The sequence below is a fragment of the Polypterus senegalus genome, chromosome 1 (genome assembly GCF_016835505.1).
Source record: "Polypterus senegalus isolate Bchr_013 chromosome 1, ASM1683550v1, whole genome shotgun sequence".
Taxonomy (NCBI): Eukaryota; Metazoa; Chordata; class Cladistia; order Polypteriformes; family Polypteridae; genus Polypterus; species Polypterus senegalus.
The window spans coordinates 217,125,053-217,145,780 of record NC_053154.1 but is presented as its reverse complement, the minus strand read 5'-3'; the positions used below and the strand labels follow the sequence as shown (position 1 = coordinate 217,145,780).

Sequence of the window (20,728 nt, the reverse complement as noted above, 5' to 3'; positions counted from 1 at the left end):
GCAGCACAGTGCCAGCCGCTTCATTATAAATGCAGCATTTGTCTGTTTAGGCAACACGTCTGCGTGTTCGATATTACTTTTGGTTCTATCTTCTAATTTGTAAAACTGTACTTTTTAGTGAAAATCAGTTGCAAAATCAATTTAGCTGTTGCAACATCTGGGATTGCTGCTACACTTCTTGAAGGAGGCAAGACTGCACATGCTGCTTTTAAACTTCCTTTCAACCTGATATACAGGGACTTATATTTCAACCAAGCATTTTTGTCAAATATTACCAGTACCCAGAGGAACACGAACAGATGAAGTCAAAGCAGGTTTTAAGAAATCTTATCTGTGGCCATCGGTGACCAAACTCAAACTCACCAAAAATATGAGAGTGCATCTAAAGGGTAATGTTTTCAGACCTGTTGCTCAAAATAGGGCATTTTTACAGAATCCTTCAGAACTGTGTTCTATCGTGACCACTGTGGAAGACTTAATTACCAAAATATATCCTGATATTGCTTACATCCATAATAAGTGTATGGAATGGATATGCAAGCGTGCTATTCTGACCCCTAAACACAATCAAGCAAGCGTGAGCAACAATGCCTTATTAAATTATTTTGAGGGGGCTTTAATGGAATACAAATTGGTAGATTTGTGCTAAATGCGGATGATGCTACAAACAATCCAGCTGAATTTCTTAATATGCTTAAACCACCGGGCCTCACAACCCATAGGCTTATTTTGAAAGTGGGTGGTCCAGTGATGATGCTGCTAAACCTACGCCTGCACAAACTCTGTAAAGGAACCAGGCTGCAGGTAACATCATTAAAAAGCAAAATTATCGAGGCAACAATATTGACCGGATGTGCTTGAGGGGAGTCAGGGCTCATACCGCGCATACCCTTAATACCCTCCGATTTCCCCTTTGAATTCAAGAGACTGCAGTTCCCCCTTAAAGTCGGTTTTGCCATGACCTTCAAAAAGTCAAGTGTTTTTTGATGATATGCTGACCTTTATCGAATTTCATGCGGACGAATGCATAGGCAAAATATATATATCTATACTAATAAAAGGCAAAGTCCTCACTGACTCACTCACTGGCTGACTCACTCACTCACTGACTCATCACTAATTCTCCAACTTCCCGTGTAGGTAGAAGGCTGAAATTTGGCAGGCTTATTCCTTACAGCTTACTTACAAAAGTTAAGCAGGTTTCATTTCGAAACTCTACATGTAACGGTCATAACAGTCGATAATGGTCGACAATGTCCGCCATGTTGAACTTTCTTATTTATGGCCCCATCTTCACGAAATTTGGTAGGCAGCTTCCCTGCGCTAACCGAAACCGATGTACGTACTTATTTTGATGGTATGACGCCACTGTCGGCCGCCATATTGAACTTTCCAACGTCACTAATTTTCCAACTTCCCGTGTAGGTACAGGGCTGACCCCATCTTCATGAAATTTGGTAGGTGGCTTCCCTGCGCTAACCAAAATCGATGTACGTACTTATTTCGGTGGTGTGATGCCACTGTCGGCCGCCATATTGAACTTTCCAACGTCACTAATTCTCCAACTTCCCGTGTAGGTAGAAGGCTGAAATTTGGCAGGCTCGTTCCTTACAGCTTACTTACAGAAGTTAAGCAGGTTTCATTTCGAAATTCTACGTGTAACAGTCATAACGGTCAACAATGTCCACCATGTTGAACTTTCTTATTCATGGCCCCATCTTCACGAAATTTTGTAGGCGGCTTCCCTGCGCTAACCGAAACCAATGTATGTACTTATTTTGGTGGTATTACACCACTGTCAGCCGCCATATTGAACTTTCCAACGTCACTAATTCTCCAACTTACCGTGTAGGTAGAAGGCTGAAATTTGGTACTTATTTCGGTGGTATGATGCCACTGTCGGCCGCCATATTGAACTTTTCAACGGTCTTTGTTATTTATGGGCCCATCTTCAAGAAATTTGGTACGCGGGTTCCCAGCGCTAACTGAATCCTACTTAGATACATATATACGTCCATAGCCTGCAGCTCGGTCACCGTGTGAGGCAGCGTTGGGTCCCCCATCCCAACGCCTCCCACGTTGTTGGCTGCCTGCCTATATAAGGCCGTCTGTCGCTCCAGTCTCTACATTCCCTTCCTTGCTTCGCCACGGGATTCATGTCTCCCTGCTGATAACTACAGCCTTCTTTTTTAATCCATGGCTTCTCCGCTGTTTTATTGTTTGTTTATTACGATTATAGTTATTGTGTAGGTATTTTAGACTTACTTTACATTGTTCAGGTACCCATTTCCTTTATCATTCCAACCGTACTCCCATTAACATGTCTATCGAGGTGATCACCATCGATCAAAGAACTGTCACTTACCGAGTGGTTTCCATGCCTGCAGATGGCACTTGACTTTTCCATTCTCTTTGTTACATATTGCAGGCTCACTCTTGATATCCGGAGGAACATTGTGTCTTATGTATTGAATGACTGGGACAGGTTCAAGGTGTGGACTGATGACGGTACAGGAGATAATTATACTACACAGGAGCACTATAAGAGTGAAATGCTTAAGCCCTTCACCTATGGTTCTGCATGTGAGTTGATGGCTGCCACTGAATTGTTCGGTTGTCGCTTTCAAGTGTACCGAAATGGTCAAATATTTTACACCTTTCGAAACCGCCAATGCCTCTTAAACATCTTAGATTCACAGGTGACGATTTCAGTAGTGGACACTTTGATGTTTATGAATGTTTAAACTCTCAAAAGCTGGATGTGAAGTTATTGATAAAACCGGTTGTATGCTTACAGCGCTTGACAGATGCCGAATGTCACTTCAACACAAATCCTGCAAATACTATCGTAATTGAAACAAACAATGAAACTCAAACTGATTATGACAGCACCAATCCAAGCTGTGAGATTTCAGACAAGATTACTTTTCACATGGCCAACTATACGTTGCATGCTTAAGAGTAAGCTCAGCGCACAGCTTGGTCATATCACAACCGGAGGGCCGAACTAACAATGTGGTATACAAAGAGATCCTTAACAAATAATTATTGGTATATTTTCCCTCAGTGTAAAAAGGTTTAATTTTCTTCTTAATAAATATTTTAAGGCAGTATCACTGCCAGCTGGCTGGTAATTTGCTAGTATATATATATAAAATAAAAATATATAATATACAAAATATATATATAAATATATATATAAAATATATAAATACAAAATATATATATATATATATATATATATATATATATATATATATATATATATATATATATATATATATATATACACACACATACACACAGTGATCTCTCGCTATATCGCGCTTCGACATTCGCAGCTTCACTCCATCGCGGATTTTAAATGTAAACATATATAAATATATATCACGGATTTTTCACTGGTTCATGGATTTCTGCAGACAATGGGTCTTTTAATTTATGGTACATGCTTCCTCAGTTTGTTTGCTCAGTTGATTTCATACAAGGGACGCTATTGGCGGATGGCTTAGAAGCTCCCCAATCAGAGCATGTATTACGTATTAACTAAAACTCCTCAATGATATACGATATGCTTCCCGCGCGGTGCTTGATTGTTTGCTTTTCTCTGTCTCTCTCTCAATCTCTCCGACATTCTCTGCGCCTGATGGAGGGAGTGTGAGCAGAGGGGCTGTTTGCACAGAGACTGTTTGCCTAGAGGATACGGACGCTCCTCTAAAAAATGCCGCTTTATCGCGGTGCTTCGGCATACTTAAAAGCCCAAGAGCACATATTGATTTTTTTGATTGTTTGCTTTTCTCTCGCTCTCTGTCTCTCTCTGACATTCTCTGCTCCTGACACGCATTCCTTTGAAGAGAAGATATATTTGCATTCTTTTAATTGTGAGAAAGAACTGTCATCTCTGTCTTGTCATGGAGCACAGTTTACACTTTTGACTAAAGGGTGTTATTTCATGTCTAGAGGGCTCTAATAATGTTAACAGTGTGGGAGAGTTTATAAAGGCTTAAAATATATAAAAATAACCATACAAACATATGGTTATTACTTTGCGGATTTTCATCTATCACGGGGGGTTCTGAAACGCAACCCCTGCGATCGAGGAGGGATTACTATATATATATATACACAAAATATATAAAAAATAAAATATATATATATCCTCACACACAAATAAACATATCTAATATTATAATAACAATCATATCATAATACCATACTCTAATCAAATCAAAATTAATATAGTAGTTTGTATTTTGTTTCATACTTCAACTATGAATAGCCTGGGCAATGCCAGGTAATCCAGCTAGTGAATTTCCCCTTGGGATTAATAAAGTATCTATCTATCTATCTATCTAGTGGTATGTAAAACCTTAACAATAGAATCCCTGAAGTCTAAAAAAAAACTTGTAATACCGGCCCACCTTAATTTCTTTTGCACCTCTTCATCAGCATCTTTAGTTTTGTAAATGTGTTGATCAGCACAAGCAGCAAACAGCATGCTATCCAATCCCCCTCACCACTGACAGAGCTCAGCTCGGGCAAAAAGTTCTCCCAGCTCATGCCAAGGCTTCTATCATGGAGGAGATACCAGAAGATGGGCTGTTACATGAGGAGAGCTGAACAGGGCGTCAGAAGGGCAACAATCCAGCAGTAGGACTGGTATCTGCTGCTTTGTGTGATAAGGAACAACTGGAGCCCTGTCAGATCCATACAAAATGACATCCAGCTAGTTACTGGTGTGCATATTTATGACCAGAGTGTCAGAAACAGACCCCATGAGGGTATCATGAGGGCCCGATGTCTTCTAGTAGGACCTATTCTCACAGCTCATCACTGTACAGCCCGATTGGCATTTGCCAAAGAATACCACAATTGCTAGATATGCCTATGGTGCCCCGATCTGTTCACAGATGACAGCAGTTTCTCATACAGAACATGTGAGAGACATGAAAGAGCCTGGAGATGCCATGGTAAACATTATGCAGCCTGCGGTCTGGGTGGTCTGGGGAGGCATATCCTTAAGAGGCTTGCACAGACCTCCATGTGCTAAGCAACTGTACCCTGCCTGCTGTTAGGTATCAGGATGAAATCTTCAGAGCCATTGTCTGACCTTATGCTGACGCAGTAGGCCCTGGGTTCTACCTGGGGCAGGATAATGTCTGGCCTCATGTGCTGCCCGAGTGTGTAGGAAGTTCCTGGATGACAAAGGCTTTGATGCCATTGACTGGCCCAAACAATCCACAGGCCTGAATCTTATTGAGAACCTCTGGGATATTATGTATCGGTGCATCCACTGCCGCCAAGTAGCACTACAGAATGACCAGGAGCTCAATTGATGCCATGATGTAGATCTGGGAGCAGATCCCTCACAACACCATCCTCTGTTTCATCAGGAATATTCCCAGATATTGTCAGGAGTGTATACAGGCATGTGGAGGCCATAGGCACTACCGAGTCATATTATGAATTGTCGTTATGAAATTCATGCAAGTTCGATCAGCCTGTGATTTAAATTTTTGACTCTGACTTTCGGTATGATGTCAAATCCTGGCCTCAGAGGGTTGGTGATTTTGGTTTCCATTGACCATTGTTACATCACTTTGATCTGAACAAATTAGACAGTATTACTCAGTAAAGAATTTCCACTTGAATATTTCATTCCTTGAGATCCAATGTGTGATTTAAGTGTACCCTTCATTTTCTTGAGCATTGTAAACAAGTATTACTGTGTACTCATCCAGTTGACAGCTGCTATGGAAACAGTAGATATTTCCTGTATTTCTTGCCAAAGAAGATGCTGTAAGTGCACAGCTTTGATTAAGGGGAACATAAAGCAATTTATTGGTTTTCTTTGATAAAGCATACACATACACCCATGTAAAATTAATTACAATCATTTATCCATTTCGAACCAGGTTATCCAAATTCAGGATCCTGTGGATGACCTTGGAGCCTTAAAGTTACTTTAGATTATTAAGAAATTTCACATGAGACTTTATTTATGATATTATGGGGATGTTTACTCTTTGAAAATATAATATTAAAATATGTCTAAGGTATCTTTGAAATTAAAGGAACCTTTGTAACAAAGGCCAGGAATTCTAGCAATGAAATATAAATCATTAAAGCAATCTTCCAAAATCCAGGAAAATATTTAAAATTTGAAGATATGTGTAATGTTGTTTTAAGAAAAGCATTAGTCAACTTGTCTAATTTGCAAAAAATAACCAAGCAGCACACCACATGCTTTGTACCTAGTGATTGACTAACACTTTCTCAGTATCAGAAAAAGAAAAATTAACTTTAAATACTGGGATCACTTTAATATTTGTTCTCTTTGCATATCCAGGAAGAAGAAAATATAATTTTCTTTGTAAAATTTTCTGTCTCTTTCTGCACTTTGTTAAATGCCTCATGAGTGGTGGAGTGTGAGTGTAGTGCAGGTGGTCACAGTTGGTTTATGATGTGGAGTAAATTGATTGAACTGAGGTATGCCACACTACTCAAAACAAGATGGAACTCTTGGGATCACTGAAAAAACAAATCTTAAATTTTTTATGATTTTTTTATTACATTTTTAAAAATTTAAATGAATGGTAGAAGAATGTACTGGTTAAAACAATCAATTATTAGAATTGTATAAGTTGTGAAATAAAAGGCGCAATAAAGACAAGTGAGTCCATCTATTCTCATATTGTCTATGTATTAGAGTAACTACAGTGTCTGGCTACCCATTAAATAAATCTTCTTTTCTAGCCCACCTACTTTATGTACCAAAGACTACACTGCACTACAGCCATATTATACTTAAGCTAAGTTAAGTATAGAGGGGGTTCTTGGATAGCTCCTTTTTTCAAAAAGCAAAAGGAAAACATGACTGCTTTGGTGACTTTTTAACTTCAGTATCATCAATTGACAAATGAATGTTCCAAGATAAAATTATTATTATTAGTTTTTTTAAATAATAGATAAAGTATTCCTGGCACAAGACAAGCTATTACATTAATTTGACTACAATTAACAAAATAATAATGTTTGGGTTTTTGGTAGTTAATTGTTCCCCCCACAACCCTAAAGTTTAACCTTGACTTACAACAAGTACAGTTTTACAGCCAAAGAAAAAACCCATAAATTGACAGTACATCGTCTTCAAGACTTTCTCCAAGTTTGAGTCAGTTTTAATATTAGTGAGCAATATACTCAAAGTCCTCTATCTTAACATTTGGAAATGAGTTGTGTATTTAATATTGTTTTCAATAAAACCAAGCTATCAGTATATTATGCAATTTTTTTTTTTAACAAAACAAAAGACCTGTCATACCAGTAAATAGTAAATGGTAAAACTAATCCTTCAACTAGTATTAACTCTTGTGATGTACATGCTTTTAAACAGATCCAACAAACATAGCTAAAGACAAAAGGTACATAAGTGTGTCATAAAATTAACAAATTCTAGTGGTCTTTTGTCTTTTTAAGGGCTACTGGATACTTTTAGAGTGTCCAACCTGTAGTCCCAGTACTTGATACATATATTATTTTTTTCATAAACAATATATTTAATAAACACATATTTTGTTTAATATTCAATATTTTGAAAAGCTTGACTATATTATTTATAACATGAACAAAACACATGGTTACATTGAAAAAGTATATAAAAAATAATAAAGAAAAATAACTTATTACTGTTATTTCACTAAGTAAAAAATTTAAGACAGCACATGGTAGTCTTCTTGGACATGTGAGTGCTCTTTAATGTGCCAGCTAGCATTTAAGGGCAGAACAATTGCTATAAAACAATTAATTATAAATTTAGTTTGAATGCAACATTAATAATATCATTCAATTGTTATTAATAGGAAAGGTAACTTACAGAAGGAGCCCTCCATGACGTCTGAGTGAACTTGTCACCATATGTTTTTTTTTCACCTTTACACCCCTGTGTCCTCCTTTGACACTGACACCTAGTGGCCTGCAAAATATATAAGGACATATATAAATATAATTATCTGCTATATGTTATCCCTACTATGGCATGCCAAACTGCATTGTCAGGTCAACTGCATAGGTCACTCTCTTTTTTGCAGTTTTGCTGCACTTTTTACCTGTGGTTCTGCTTTATTTTTAGGTGTTTCTTCCCAATATGCTACAAAGGAAAATTATCAAAATATTTAAAGTAATTTTCTTAATATAATTCTACACTATATTATTAAATGCTGTCAATTAGGAAAAAATAGTAGATATGGTCATTACAGCCATAAAAGGGTGGTTGGTAGAGATTAAGATTATTCTAAAGGCCTCAAATTGGCAAGGACTCTAAAAATACTGGTATTTTATCAGTTTTTATTGGCCCATTATTGAAATTATATTAAAAAAAACAATTTGCATTCAACTTGGAAAGTAATGATTTTGGTGTTTTCTTGATTTTTAGCCAAAAGCAGCCAACCAGACAGTCTCTAACTTGTATCTCCCTATTTAGGCAAATTGCTTCAGCCCTGTCCTGACAAACATGAACAAAGTAATTTGTGCAGTTTCTAGCCCATGTTAAATGACGTTTACTTTTGCTTAAACTGAATTGTCAAAGCCAAAATCTGAGTTGTAGAAACAAAATGAAACACAAGAAGTGCTTGAAAGGATGACAGATGGTCACCCAATTTTTTCTCAAGTAAAAACAAGATGAAAACTAACTGATTTGCAGGATTGATCAATCTAACCCAAAACACATAAAAACAAAAAAATGTATATAGTTAAAAGTGAGTTCAAACAAGCCTTGCAGACATATGCTAATTATTATATAATCCACAAGGAATCTGCTGCATGGCAGTAAAAAGAAAACAACACATTTCTGTTTACAATGATTTTATTGCTAGACAGCTTTTAAATTTTTTTTTTAATTTTAATTAGAGTATGTGATATCAGGTGCTTTAGTTATGCTGCAGCTGGCTGGAATGCAGCTCTGAAACATTTGATTTTGAGCCTTCTGTACTCTGGGACCTCCAAACACACTCCTTGTCCCCACAATGTGCATAGAATATTTGTTTTCAATTTTTATAATATTTAAATCAACAAATTTTATTACACATTCTTTTTTTTTTAAATCTATAAAGATGGATTACTTAATATTATGCCTATTTGTTTTTTGACTGGCTAATGTAAATAAGAACAAAATACACCATAAATACTGGAAGCTGCACAAAAAAATTATAAACAAATTGTCAAGTCAGTTTAAAAAAGAAAAAAGAAAAAAAATTAAAAGAAATGTGGACCTTGACAAAGACTTAGAGATAAAAAAGCAGGAATAAGACAATGGGGACCAAGATGTATCAGACAAGGTTGAGGAGAGTGAAAACAAGTCATATATCGAGAGTAATAGGCAGAAAAGCTGGTATTTTTGTTTGATTCACGAAGTTAGGACTTCGGCAACCATTGCCTGAAATATGTCTATCTAACGTGCACTTGCTGGCAAAAAAATCAACGAACTGCAGCTGTTACTACATAATAAAACTGACTTTTCTTTTTTATCTCCTCTGTGCTTTACTGAAATATGGCTGATTGACTCTACATTAATCAAGGTTGGTATAATGATGTGACAGTTCTTTTTAAAATCATGCTTTCCCAACCTAAAACTGCTTATTACAAGCCGTCATTTTATTTACCACCTAAGTTTTCCTCAATAATTCTAGCCGGTGTTTACATTTGCCCTCATGCTAATGCTCATGAAGTACAGTGGCGACTTGCTGAAGTAATCACTGCGGCTGAAAAAGACAACCTAGATTGGCAAATTATTATTTTGGGTGATTTTAAATATGTCAGTTTTATAATCAGGCCCTTCCTAAATATCAATAGCAAATAAAATGCCCTATCAGAGATGGAAATATTCTAGATCACTGCTATGCATCTATTAAGGATGCTTATCATGCCTTTTCCCATGCCCTCCATGGCAATTCTGATTATTCTATTCACGTTATTCCTGCTTGCAAACAAAAGCAGAAAACTGTAAAGTCAGTAAAAAGGAAAAGTTAGAAAGTGGACCATGAAGGCAATAGAGGAGCTTCAGGGCTCTTTTGCCTCTACAGACTGAAGTGCCCGCAAAAACAACCACCTCCAAAATACATAAATACACTGATGCTATAACATCATATATTAGTTTTTGTGAAGATGTTTGCATTCCAACAAAAATAATTGTTATGTTTAGCAATGGTAAGCTTTGGTTCACCCCAGAGCTCAGACAACTGTGCCAGGACAAAGAGTGTGTTTCCATATCTGGTAATCCTGAAGAATACAGGAAAGCCAAGTGTACCTTGGAGAAAGGGATCAAAGAAGTGAAAAGAAAGTACTCAGATAACCTGTAGGACCAACTGTCTACAAATGACAGGAATCAGTCTGATGGTCTCACTGTTACTACTCTACACTCATCTTCTCAGCTTCTACCTTCTGTCATCACTGTAAAAGATGTCTGCAGCTTATTCAAAGAGCAAAATATAAAAAAAAAACTGCAGGCCCGGACCTTACTTCAACTTCCACACTTAAGCAATGGACAGACCAGTTGTCGACAGTATTTGCAGACATTTTCAACCAATCCCTGGTTCTGTGCACTGTTTCTGCCTGCTTCAAGACCTGGTGCAAAGCAGGGATGTGTCCTTACCCCAATATTCTTATTACTTTATGCAAATGATTGTATCTCTGGTGATTTGTCTGTCAAACTTCTTAAATTTGCAGATAACGTAATATGAATAGGCCTCATTTCAAACAATGATGAGTCTATATAAAGATAAGAGGTCGAAAATCTGACATTGTGGTGCAGCTATAATAACTTGGAACATTCAAAAAAACTCAGGAGCTGATCATATATTTCAGGAAACAGTCACCTGCTTACCTATCACTTGTTATAAATGGTTGGGATGACAGAATCATTCATGTTTCGGGGCACTGTGCTGTCACAAAACCTCAACAGGGACCATAACATCACATGCATTAGTAGTTAAGAAAGACCATCATAGAATGTTCTTATTGCGTCAGCTGAGGAAATTCAACCTCCCTAAAGCAATATTGGTCCAATTCTACACACCCATCATCGTGTCCATTCTGACTTCACCTGTAACTGTCTGGTTTGGTGCTGCCTCTATTCAGGCTAAGACCAGTTTGCAACTCATCATCAAAGCCTGTGAAAGGACAATAGGCTGTAGCTTACTGCACAATGAAGTCTTATATGAGTCCAGGGTAAGGAAGAGGGCCACAAAGATCATTGCTGATCTGACTCACCTAGGGCATCACCTGTTCTAAAAACTTCTCCCCTAGCAAATGTCTTTGTGCAGTGAAAGCTAAAACAACATGTCACCTAAACCGTTTTTTTCCATGTGCAGTTATTTTGACTTATCAGGTCTGAGCTTGTAATCAGTATCTATGTATACGTGCACACTAGACTGCTTACAAATTTTAATCCTATTCTTTATTTTTACAATTTCCTTGTGTGCTGTATCATATATTTTATAATTTTATATTTTACCTTCTTATATTTATCTTTTTTATTCTGTGTTTTCTTTGTATGTTACACAAATACTATCAAGACAAATTACTAGTACACATTAGTGTACCTGGCCTATAAAGTAAATTCTGATTCTGATATAGAAGAAACTGTCTTTGTTCTTACTTATCAAAATAAAAATTTTAAACACTTATTTTAGCAAGTTTTCTACCTAGTTACTAGTGATAAAAATAAATGACACATTGTACACTAAGACTTGTTACATGATTACAAATAACATTCATTTATAAGAGCATTTTCATACAAAAGTCTAAGTCATAGGGCTTTATAAACAACATTAGACAAATCACAATACAGTAGAAAGAAATAAGTCTCTAACAGTTATAGTGACAAAGGTCAGTGTGTGATTTGAAAATATTTGCTATTACGAAATGGCCAGGGAGGTCGGAAAAACAAAAAGCTCTATTTGAAATGTAGAATTTCACAGTCTATCACCCTGGAAAAACAAAAAGCTCTATTTGAAATGTAGAATTTCACAGTCTATCACTTTAATAGAAAAAAGGTAGTCTATGCAACTCCAATGAAAGATAATTATACAATTAAACATTCTTTAACTTACTCAGTGCCATTAAACGGTGTATCCAGGATTGATTCATACATTGCACCTGACGTTGCTGAAATAAGGTCTGGATTGTGGTGAAGATAAGTTAACATATAACAAAACTTAAACAAAGGGAAGGTGATTAAAGCTGTTTCATATGGTGCTATGAAAAAGTATTAGTGTTATTTTGATTATCTGAAATACTGAATAGTTTTCATAATCAAACTGCTCAGACATTTTTGTGGCTTTTAACAGATTACAGAGAACCGCCTTGGTTTTAAGGGGTTGTTGGGCTTAAATGGAACAACACTCAATTGCAGTGCACCTTTCACTTGCAAATAATTAAATGTGAAGTAGACTAAAATGTGTTGTTTGGGCCAGTTTTACTAATAATGTAAATACTCCCAAGAAGGGATATTTGAATTCTAATTATGGCTAGTTGTTTTATAAAGTGGTAAAAAAATAAAAAGAAAAAGAAAAAATATTTCCACACTGAAACGGAAAGAAGGCAAGAGACACAATGTTTCGGCTGCGTAGCGTATGTTTCATCAGGTGTGCAAATGAAAAGGAAAAATCCGGTAACATATATAGAAGGAGAAAAATACACTTGCTCTTAAAACAAGAAGTGTAGATTCCCGTGATTGCACAGGACTGGTGAGACCCAGACATGGACACTTTTTCCAACAGATTAAGAAGATTTATGGTACAGGAAACCAAAAATATCAAAATGTCAAAAGAAAAATCATTTTAAGATCCTTGAGAAACTAAATAATTTTGCTGAGGTAAATGTGATAAAAAAAGAAAGGGTAAGAGCTTGATGCCCTGTTGAAATCTATAGGTCAACAGGATGAAAATGTTAAATCATTGGAGCAAACTATTTCTTTATTTTCTTCAAAAATGCTTAAGTTAGAAGACAGAAACAGACATAATAAACTTCACTTACAGTAGTAGGGATTCCTAAACTCCATGAAGGAAATGATATACATCTTTAAAAAAAGAAGAAAAAAAAACTGGTGCAAGAGCTTCAAGTTTTCTCTCCAAAATGAAACATCCCATTCTGCATATTTTGCATCAAAGAACAATACTTGTCCAAGACTAATAATTATGCAACCGGACAACAGATTCTTCAACAAGTCATTAAAACTCCAAACCCAATATTCAATCGCAGGAAAATACACATCTTTCTCGACTTTCTTCCAACTACCAACTCAGCATATAAGGCATTTAACCAACGCATGATAAGAGCAAAAGAATTGGTTTGCAGTCATTTCTATTTTACCCTGCTCAACTTAAGCTTTTACTCAGCTGGCCACTTTCCTTGATAGACTCTGACATTAAATTACTTGCCAAAGTCATGACCACTCAGTTCAGACTTTTATACATAACTTTGATTATACAGATCAGACTGGCTTCATTTGTGGTCGCTTTGGATAATTTTTGTTGCTTTCTACATACAGTATTATTAGTAAGGATGATTCCCAAACAGTACCTGAGACATTCTTTTCATTAGATGCTAAGAGGGCTTTTGAAATACCGGCATTATCTGTGAAACGTTTTGTAGATAATGGATTGTGGTGATCCCTTCATTAATAATTAAGACATTAAACTTGACTCCCAATGCCTAAATTCTTTCACATTTGGATATATCTCACCCCTTTCCTATCTGCAGAGAAGAGATACATTGCTGCTCTCTTCTATGCTGCTAATTACTGCACTTCGTCCACTTGAGGCACTCTTGCATAATTTACAATTGTTTTCTTCTATAATTATTAATAATTTTCCACACAAAATCTCTCTTTATGTCGATAATACTGTTCTGTATATTGAGAATGTTTCAGAGAATTTACCTTTTTTTTTTTTAATTGTTTCATACATATGAGGAACTCTCCAGATATAAAATTAACTCACCTAACTTACAGTAACAACAACAATAATAATAACAATAAAATTGAGCCTAATAGTTTGTAATTGGAAATCTAAACAAAGCAGCTCAAACAGGTTAGAGAAAGACCATCCACAATCTTAGATGACAGGTCTCTGTCTGGTGCTGGTTTAAATACAGTTATGCCAATGATGGCATTCAACGTACTTCATCCTCTTGACAACTGGCCGTCGCTGCACTGTAACGGAACTAGAAAATGGTGGAATCCATAAGAAAACAATTTGGAGTCATTAAACATAAAAAAATGGCGCTAAAATAAAACAAGTCCAAATTAATACTGTACATAGAAAATAATGTACAAATGAACCATTTCAGCCCTGTTTAGAAGCCCTGTGTATGTGTGCTGCAAGACATACAGTTTAAAGAAAGTTTGGAAAAAAGACAATTCTTATTGCACTATATGTAAAAGTAGGTGCTTGCCTCACTTCTATGATTTTATTCAGGCCTTTTGCATCTTTTGAACTCTGAAATGCCCTTTGCTGGTAAAAGTTATTTACTTGGAAAAATCATTCTGAAAGAATTAGAGCTTGATTCTATTATAACTGCTGAATTGTCTAATTAAAACTACCATGGGTATTAATAGAAAACAAATGATTTAAAAAAAGAATTTATACTCTTAAAGTTCAGAAAGTGTGTTATTTCTTATTCATATGTTGTTTATTTCAGATAAAAGTAACTAAATGCTATATGTTATTGCTAATATTAAATGTAAAATCAAGGATGCTCAGTTGTATAACCATGTCATAAAACCGAAGTTGTGTGGTCCATATTCTGAAGAAGCACAATGGGCAACATAACAATAGAAAAAGCAAAAAATAACTTTACTAAGATGTTTATTAAAAGTCACTAGGGATTAACATAAAAATACAAACTACAGTATAATTAAATATAGGTCATGCTGACAACAGGTAAGTACTCAATTATAATCTGTATGAACTTAAAGACAGATAGTAAATGTCATATCAATGTGGAATATTTTGTATCTACTGTGCTACTTTTACTATCTGAGTCCAAAACAAGCTACAATAAAGTTTATTTAGACTGGGTTGCTTATGATAATTGCTACTTTACAGTAATATTCCAGATTATTATGTTTCTTAAATTAATCTAAGAATTTTAACAAATTGAAAGAAGATAGTTTCTTAACTCACCATTTGCTGTTGAAGTTGTTTAATTGTTTCATCTTTTTTCTTCAGCTCCTGCCTAAGACTTCTAATTTCACTCATCAGCTCTTCAACCTTTAAAGTATAAACACATTCAATTAGTAAATATTCAATTAACTCAGTAGGTCAAAATTTCCCATATTATCTGGAGAAAACAAGGAAAAGACACTAAGCAGTTTAGGATATTTGATCTATTCCCAAGAAAACAATACGCTAACAAAACAGATGTAAGTCTCCTAAAAAGTTATATTTTCCCTGTTGTACAAGGCAGCTCTAAACACAGGTTTATTATAATTGTACAATACAAACATGGATAACAATGTCATCCTATCTTCATGAACATTTATTTTTTCCAAAAGCCTGACATAATAAACAAGGTAAAAGTAAAATCTCTGATTTATCAAGCATGTATACTGTAGTAAATGTATAACTGAATCAATGTTTAAACTGTCTTCAGGACTGAAAAACAATCATGGCTCACACTGCATAAGACATGTTTTCTTCATGTACTGTAGCTTTGTTGAATAAGAATCAGCAGAAAAATAAACAAATTAACATTAGAACTGTAATGCATTTTTTCCGTACAATAACCACCAAGGCTACACGAAGTGGTGCCTGAATCCTTTTGTTCTCAATAATGGCCCCCCACCTTGGCAACCTGCTTCACTACTGTCCTACCCACAAAAACCATAGAAGGTCCTGAAGAGATGCTGTAAAACGAACAGCTGTGCAAAGTATTTACTTGTAAAATTCAAAACTACAGTTGGAAACAAAATAATAAAATAAAAACACATTTTTTCTATTTAAATCATGTATAATAAAGTATACCTGCACATTTCATGGAATATGTAGGTAAGCAGCCTAATGGACTGAATATAAAACTGTCAACAAAAGTAATCTGCACTCATTCTTTTTATTTTGTTGCATTGCATTCTGTCACATGGTTCTGTCTCTTGCCCTTAACCATCTCTTGTGTTGCCTTTTCACAGTGGAGTGGCAGCTCCTGTCTCATTTTGTTCACATTTTGGAATAAAGCAGTCTTGTCTTTTAGAAAAGTGGCCTACTTCTCATGTAGCTTATTTGCCAAGTGATGTGAAAATTGTTAGCAGCAACATTTCCCCCATTGCCTATGAAAGACTCAAAAAGTCACATCGCCAGAGCTGAAGTCTTTCATAATGACTGAATGTGATCTTTCTCCAAACAGGGGGCAACATTTAGTACATATATACGGCTGCTGCAACAACTAATCACCATAATCGATTATAAGCAATTATGAAAAAATATTGGCAATGATCACTTTCCTTGATTAGTTGACCATGTCATTAAGAATGCATTGTGCCATGCAATTGCATCACTACTTCATTCAGTTGTGAATATGAAAAAAGACAGATGGTAAGCAAGTGCCAGTCTTGTGCAAAGGAAATCAAAATCTCAGCGAAAGTGCAGTGGTGAACCAACTGAGACCGAAAAGTGTATTGCTCATTCAGTGTCAAAAGATAGGAGCGGGGTTGAAAAGCAAAAGTTCCAGACTATTTTTATAAAATATGGAGGAAGACATGATAATGTATAAGTACTGCTATAGCAAGTCTAGTTTAGCCAGTAAAACAGATTTTATGGCAGTGTGACACACTTTTAAAATGTGAAAAATCTAACAGCACACTCCTGACAGCAAATGACAGGCAGCAGGCTATAACAGTAGGTTGTATGCAAGCAAAGGTGCCAAAGAATCTACGGTGGTAAAAGGTGAAATGCCCTGTATGATCAAGTGTTCATCAGTGATATCTGCTTAGCGGTGCTGTTATCATTACTAGGTCATGTGGGTACCTGAATGCTTATGGCCAGTGCCATTTATAATTACAACCAACCTTAGAAAAAGTGGTGATAGGATGAGAAACTCAGCAATCTGGGAGAGCATCAGAGTAGTACTGATTGTCGTTTGAATCAAGAGGAGCAAGTTGAAGTGATTTGGGGATATCATAAGGATGTCCCCAGGGTTGCTCTTCCTGGAGCTGCTCCAGGCGTGTCCAACTGGATAAAGACCCTAAGGCAGACCCAGGACATGCTGGAGGGATTATATTTCTTAGGTGGCTTGGGAATGTCTGGGAATTTCCTCAAGAGGAGCCTGCATCTGTAGCTGGGGACAGAGTAGTCTGGGCTGACCTGATTGGCCTGCTGCCCCCGTGAACCTCTCCAGGAAAAGCAGTAGTTCCTAACTGAGCTTGCACAAGCTTATGATGGCAAGTGATATTAATTTTGTATTAGAATCATGCTGCTCTTAAACGTAAAGGTAAAGGGCAATACTTCTTTTCTATAATAAATCATAGTAATTTGTGACTTGAGTATTTCTTTATTGGTAAAGTCTTGTAAATATGATGCAATCTCTGAACATGTTCCCATTTTGGGATCTAAACCACTAGTCTCTAATGATACACTATATTGTTGGCAACTGAACCCACTGATTCATTAAATTTATTACCCCTCAAAATTGATTTTGTTACAGACCAAAGCAGCTCAAGATAAATATAGAGGCAACACTTTGGGATATCTTGAAAGCATAAAAGGGAAGACATCAGTAGTAATTACTGAGATTTTCAGTGTTGATAAAGAATACAGAAACTCTTCTAGTGACACACTCTGTAAAAGGGGTGTCACTACAAACAATTTAATCTTCTAAATGCAGGAGGGAACAGCAGTTAACCTTTATGTCACACCATTGTTATAATGAGCTACCTTTCTGGGTTTGCTGCAACTGCCAGCAAAACTTGAACCCTGGACCGTCAAGTCATGAACCGAGAAAAGCTAGGCAACGAGGACACTAAACACAGCAAAGGTTGTTGGAAAGTGCTGAAGTGCTTTTAACTTTCCCAGCAGTGCAAAACAGTGCAGTGCTCAATTAGAATAATAAATAATCCATAACAACAGATGATGCGGAAGTTAAAAGTCAATAAAAAAATCAATAAATATTCCTTCCATTAAAACAAGGTTAAAATCCACTGGCAGGTGAAAACAATCACAAGGCACAGTGCTTACTTTTAAAAACTGAGGTCTCCTCAGCTCACCATTATTGGTCTCTTTAGCATAAGGAGATGTCGACACCAAGAACCCTGCAGCCACACTGACAGATCCTGAGACGCACTTTTCTTTTCTTTAACCACATAAGCACACTAAAAAAGCTATGAAGACTTTAGCTCAACAAATTAATTAAAAAATATTGGAAAACAGAAGTTGATTGACATCATGCCAGGGCGAACTGCAGAGGTCTTGAAAAAGAATGGCCAACACTGCAAGTATTGACTCTTTGCATAAACTTAATGTAATTGTCAATGAAAGCCTTTGAAACTTAGGAAATGCTTGCAATTATACTTCAGAATACCATAGAAACACCTGACAAAAACATCTAAAAATAATGAAACACCAAACTTTGTGAAAACCAATATTTGTGTCATTCTCAAAACTTTTGGCCACGACTGTAGGATTTAATAAAACACATTTATTGAAGCATTGACTAAGTGACTTACAGAGCTGCAGTGCCCTCTAGTGTCCACATTAGGCAATTTAACCTTCAGAGATACTGATAATGAGTTAACACCTTTTAATCAATTCTGCCATAAATGCAGAATTCCATTAACATACTTATTTTTCTTCTTCCAAGTTAGTAAATTTGTAAAAAAAAAAAAAAAAAATCTTTACCAGTTTGACCAATTTATGTAAAATAAACTGTCATTCATCTAAAAATTATATGGTGGACAAACCTTTCAAAATTAAAACTATAAAATATTAGAGGTTGGACCCTGTGAAGTACGCCGTGTAGCTCCAGGCGCATGAGGGCATATGTTTTAGAACTCTTCAAAAATCAAACCTTTTTGGGCAAAGATATTATCTTATCTATCAGACAGTGTAGAATTTAGGATCGTTGCAAATACTTTTAGAGCAGAAGTTGGGAGTTATTTTTGATGGATGAACTGACCATGACTTCCTACAATATACTGTTAGCATGTCGACTAATTCTCCTGCATAACTCAATGGTAAAAAGATATATTATTATATAAAAATAGAAAACAAATTGTTCTGTGTGAACCGGTTGAGAGCTTCTTTAGAATTTGTGAGGAAATTATTAATGCTATTAATGTTATTCTAAAATCAGTCTGTTTTTCTCTGGCCAGTTTCTCTGATAAATCCCTGTTGCGGCATTACTAATTAAAAATAACATTTTACTAAAAATAACATTTAATGAAAATCCTATGTTTGCAGGTGCACAAAACTCCATGTGCTAGGCTATGGTAACCTGACTGATGTTAGGTAATGGAATGAAATCTTCAGAGGCATTGTCAGACCTTACACTGGCACAGTGGGTCCTGGGTTCCTCCAGGTGCAGTAAAATGCTGGGCCTCATGTGGCCACAATGCATAGGCAGCTCCTGGATGATGAAGGTAATGATGCCATTGACTGGCCTACGTTCCCCAGATCTGAATCCAACTGAGGACCTCTGGGATGTTATGCATGGTGCATTCAATGCCACCAAGTAGTGCCACAGACTGTCCATGAGCTCACTGATACCCTGATCCAGGTCTTAAAGGAGACCACCTAGGACACCATTCACCATCTTATCAGGAGCATGACCAAATGTCGATGTGAGTGTATACAGGCACATGAGGGCCATACACACTACTGAGTCACATAATGAACAACTGTGCTGAAATTCACGCAAGTTGGATCAGCCTGTAATTTTAATTTCTGACTTTGATTTTTGGTGTGATGTTGAATGCAGCCCTCAATGGGTTGGTGATTTTGGTTTCCATTGACCATTGCTACACTATTTTGTTCCCAACAAATTACACAGTATTACTCAGCAAATATGTGAAAATAAAAAAAATAAAAAGATTGAGGTACAAAGTGTGATTTAAGTGTTCCCTTAATTTTTTTGGGCATTGCATGTATATATCTATATGAAAGATAAATATTACAACTACAGAGCTGAGTATATTTATGCATAGCAGAAATTAATTGTTTTTTTATGGTGTTTCATCATACAGTATATGTCAATATCTCAGTTGTAGTACAATACAAGAAACAGGTGAATAGCATCTTGACACAATACATCAAAGTCTTCAATGCCATTAACAACACATTCTGTAATAGGATCCAAACACTGCAGCTGAATTGCAAATTAATTAAATATTATTTCTATTTCAAATGAGGAATTAATTTGTCAAAGACAGTCTGCAGCACAAAAGTAAATCTGTTAAATATTGGCCAAACACATATACAGAATGTGTTGTAATAAGAAAGGCAGACCGCAAGTTCATAAAGTGTATAATAATAATAATAATAATAATAATAATAATAATACAACAAATGGCCCATCTTATATATTTTATCAAATGTTCTTTGTTTTTAAAACAAAAAGAGCACCATACATGCAGTTGAAAGTGTTTTATAAAATACATACAAATAGGAAACTAAAACTTTGCCTGATGAAATGAAGGACAGGTTGAATTCTGACACAATGATAAAGAAGCAAGAGAACTGCCTATCTG

At 36.0% G+C, this 20,728-nt stretch overlaps 1 protein-coding gene across 5 annotated transcripts in view; it reads right to left on the bottom strand.

Moving 5' to 3' along the window:
• The window catches only part of LOC120539251 (serine-rich coiled-coil domain-containing protein 2-like), a 198,323-nt gene that overhangs the window by 27,164 nt on the left and 150,431 nt on the right, over positions 1 to 20,728 (bottom strand). For all 5 annotated transcript variants that reach the window (XM_039769151.1, XM_039769184.1, XM_039769175.1 and 2 more), the window contains exons 8-9: positions 15,180 to 15,266; positions 7,874 to 7,972 (exon numbers count right to left, since the gene is read on the bottom strand). In XM_039769151.1, coding sequence (XP_039625085.1) covers positions 7,874 to 7,972; positions 15,180 to 15,266 — 186 coding nt within the window. The remainder of the gene's footprint in view (positions 1 to 7,873; positions 7,973 to 15,179; positions 15,267 to 20,728) is intronic.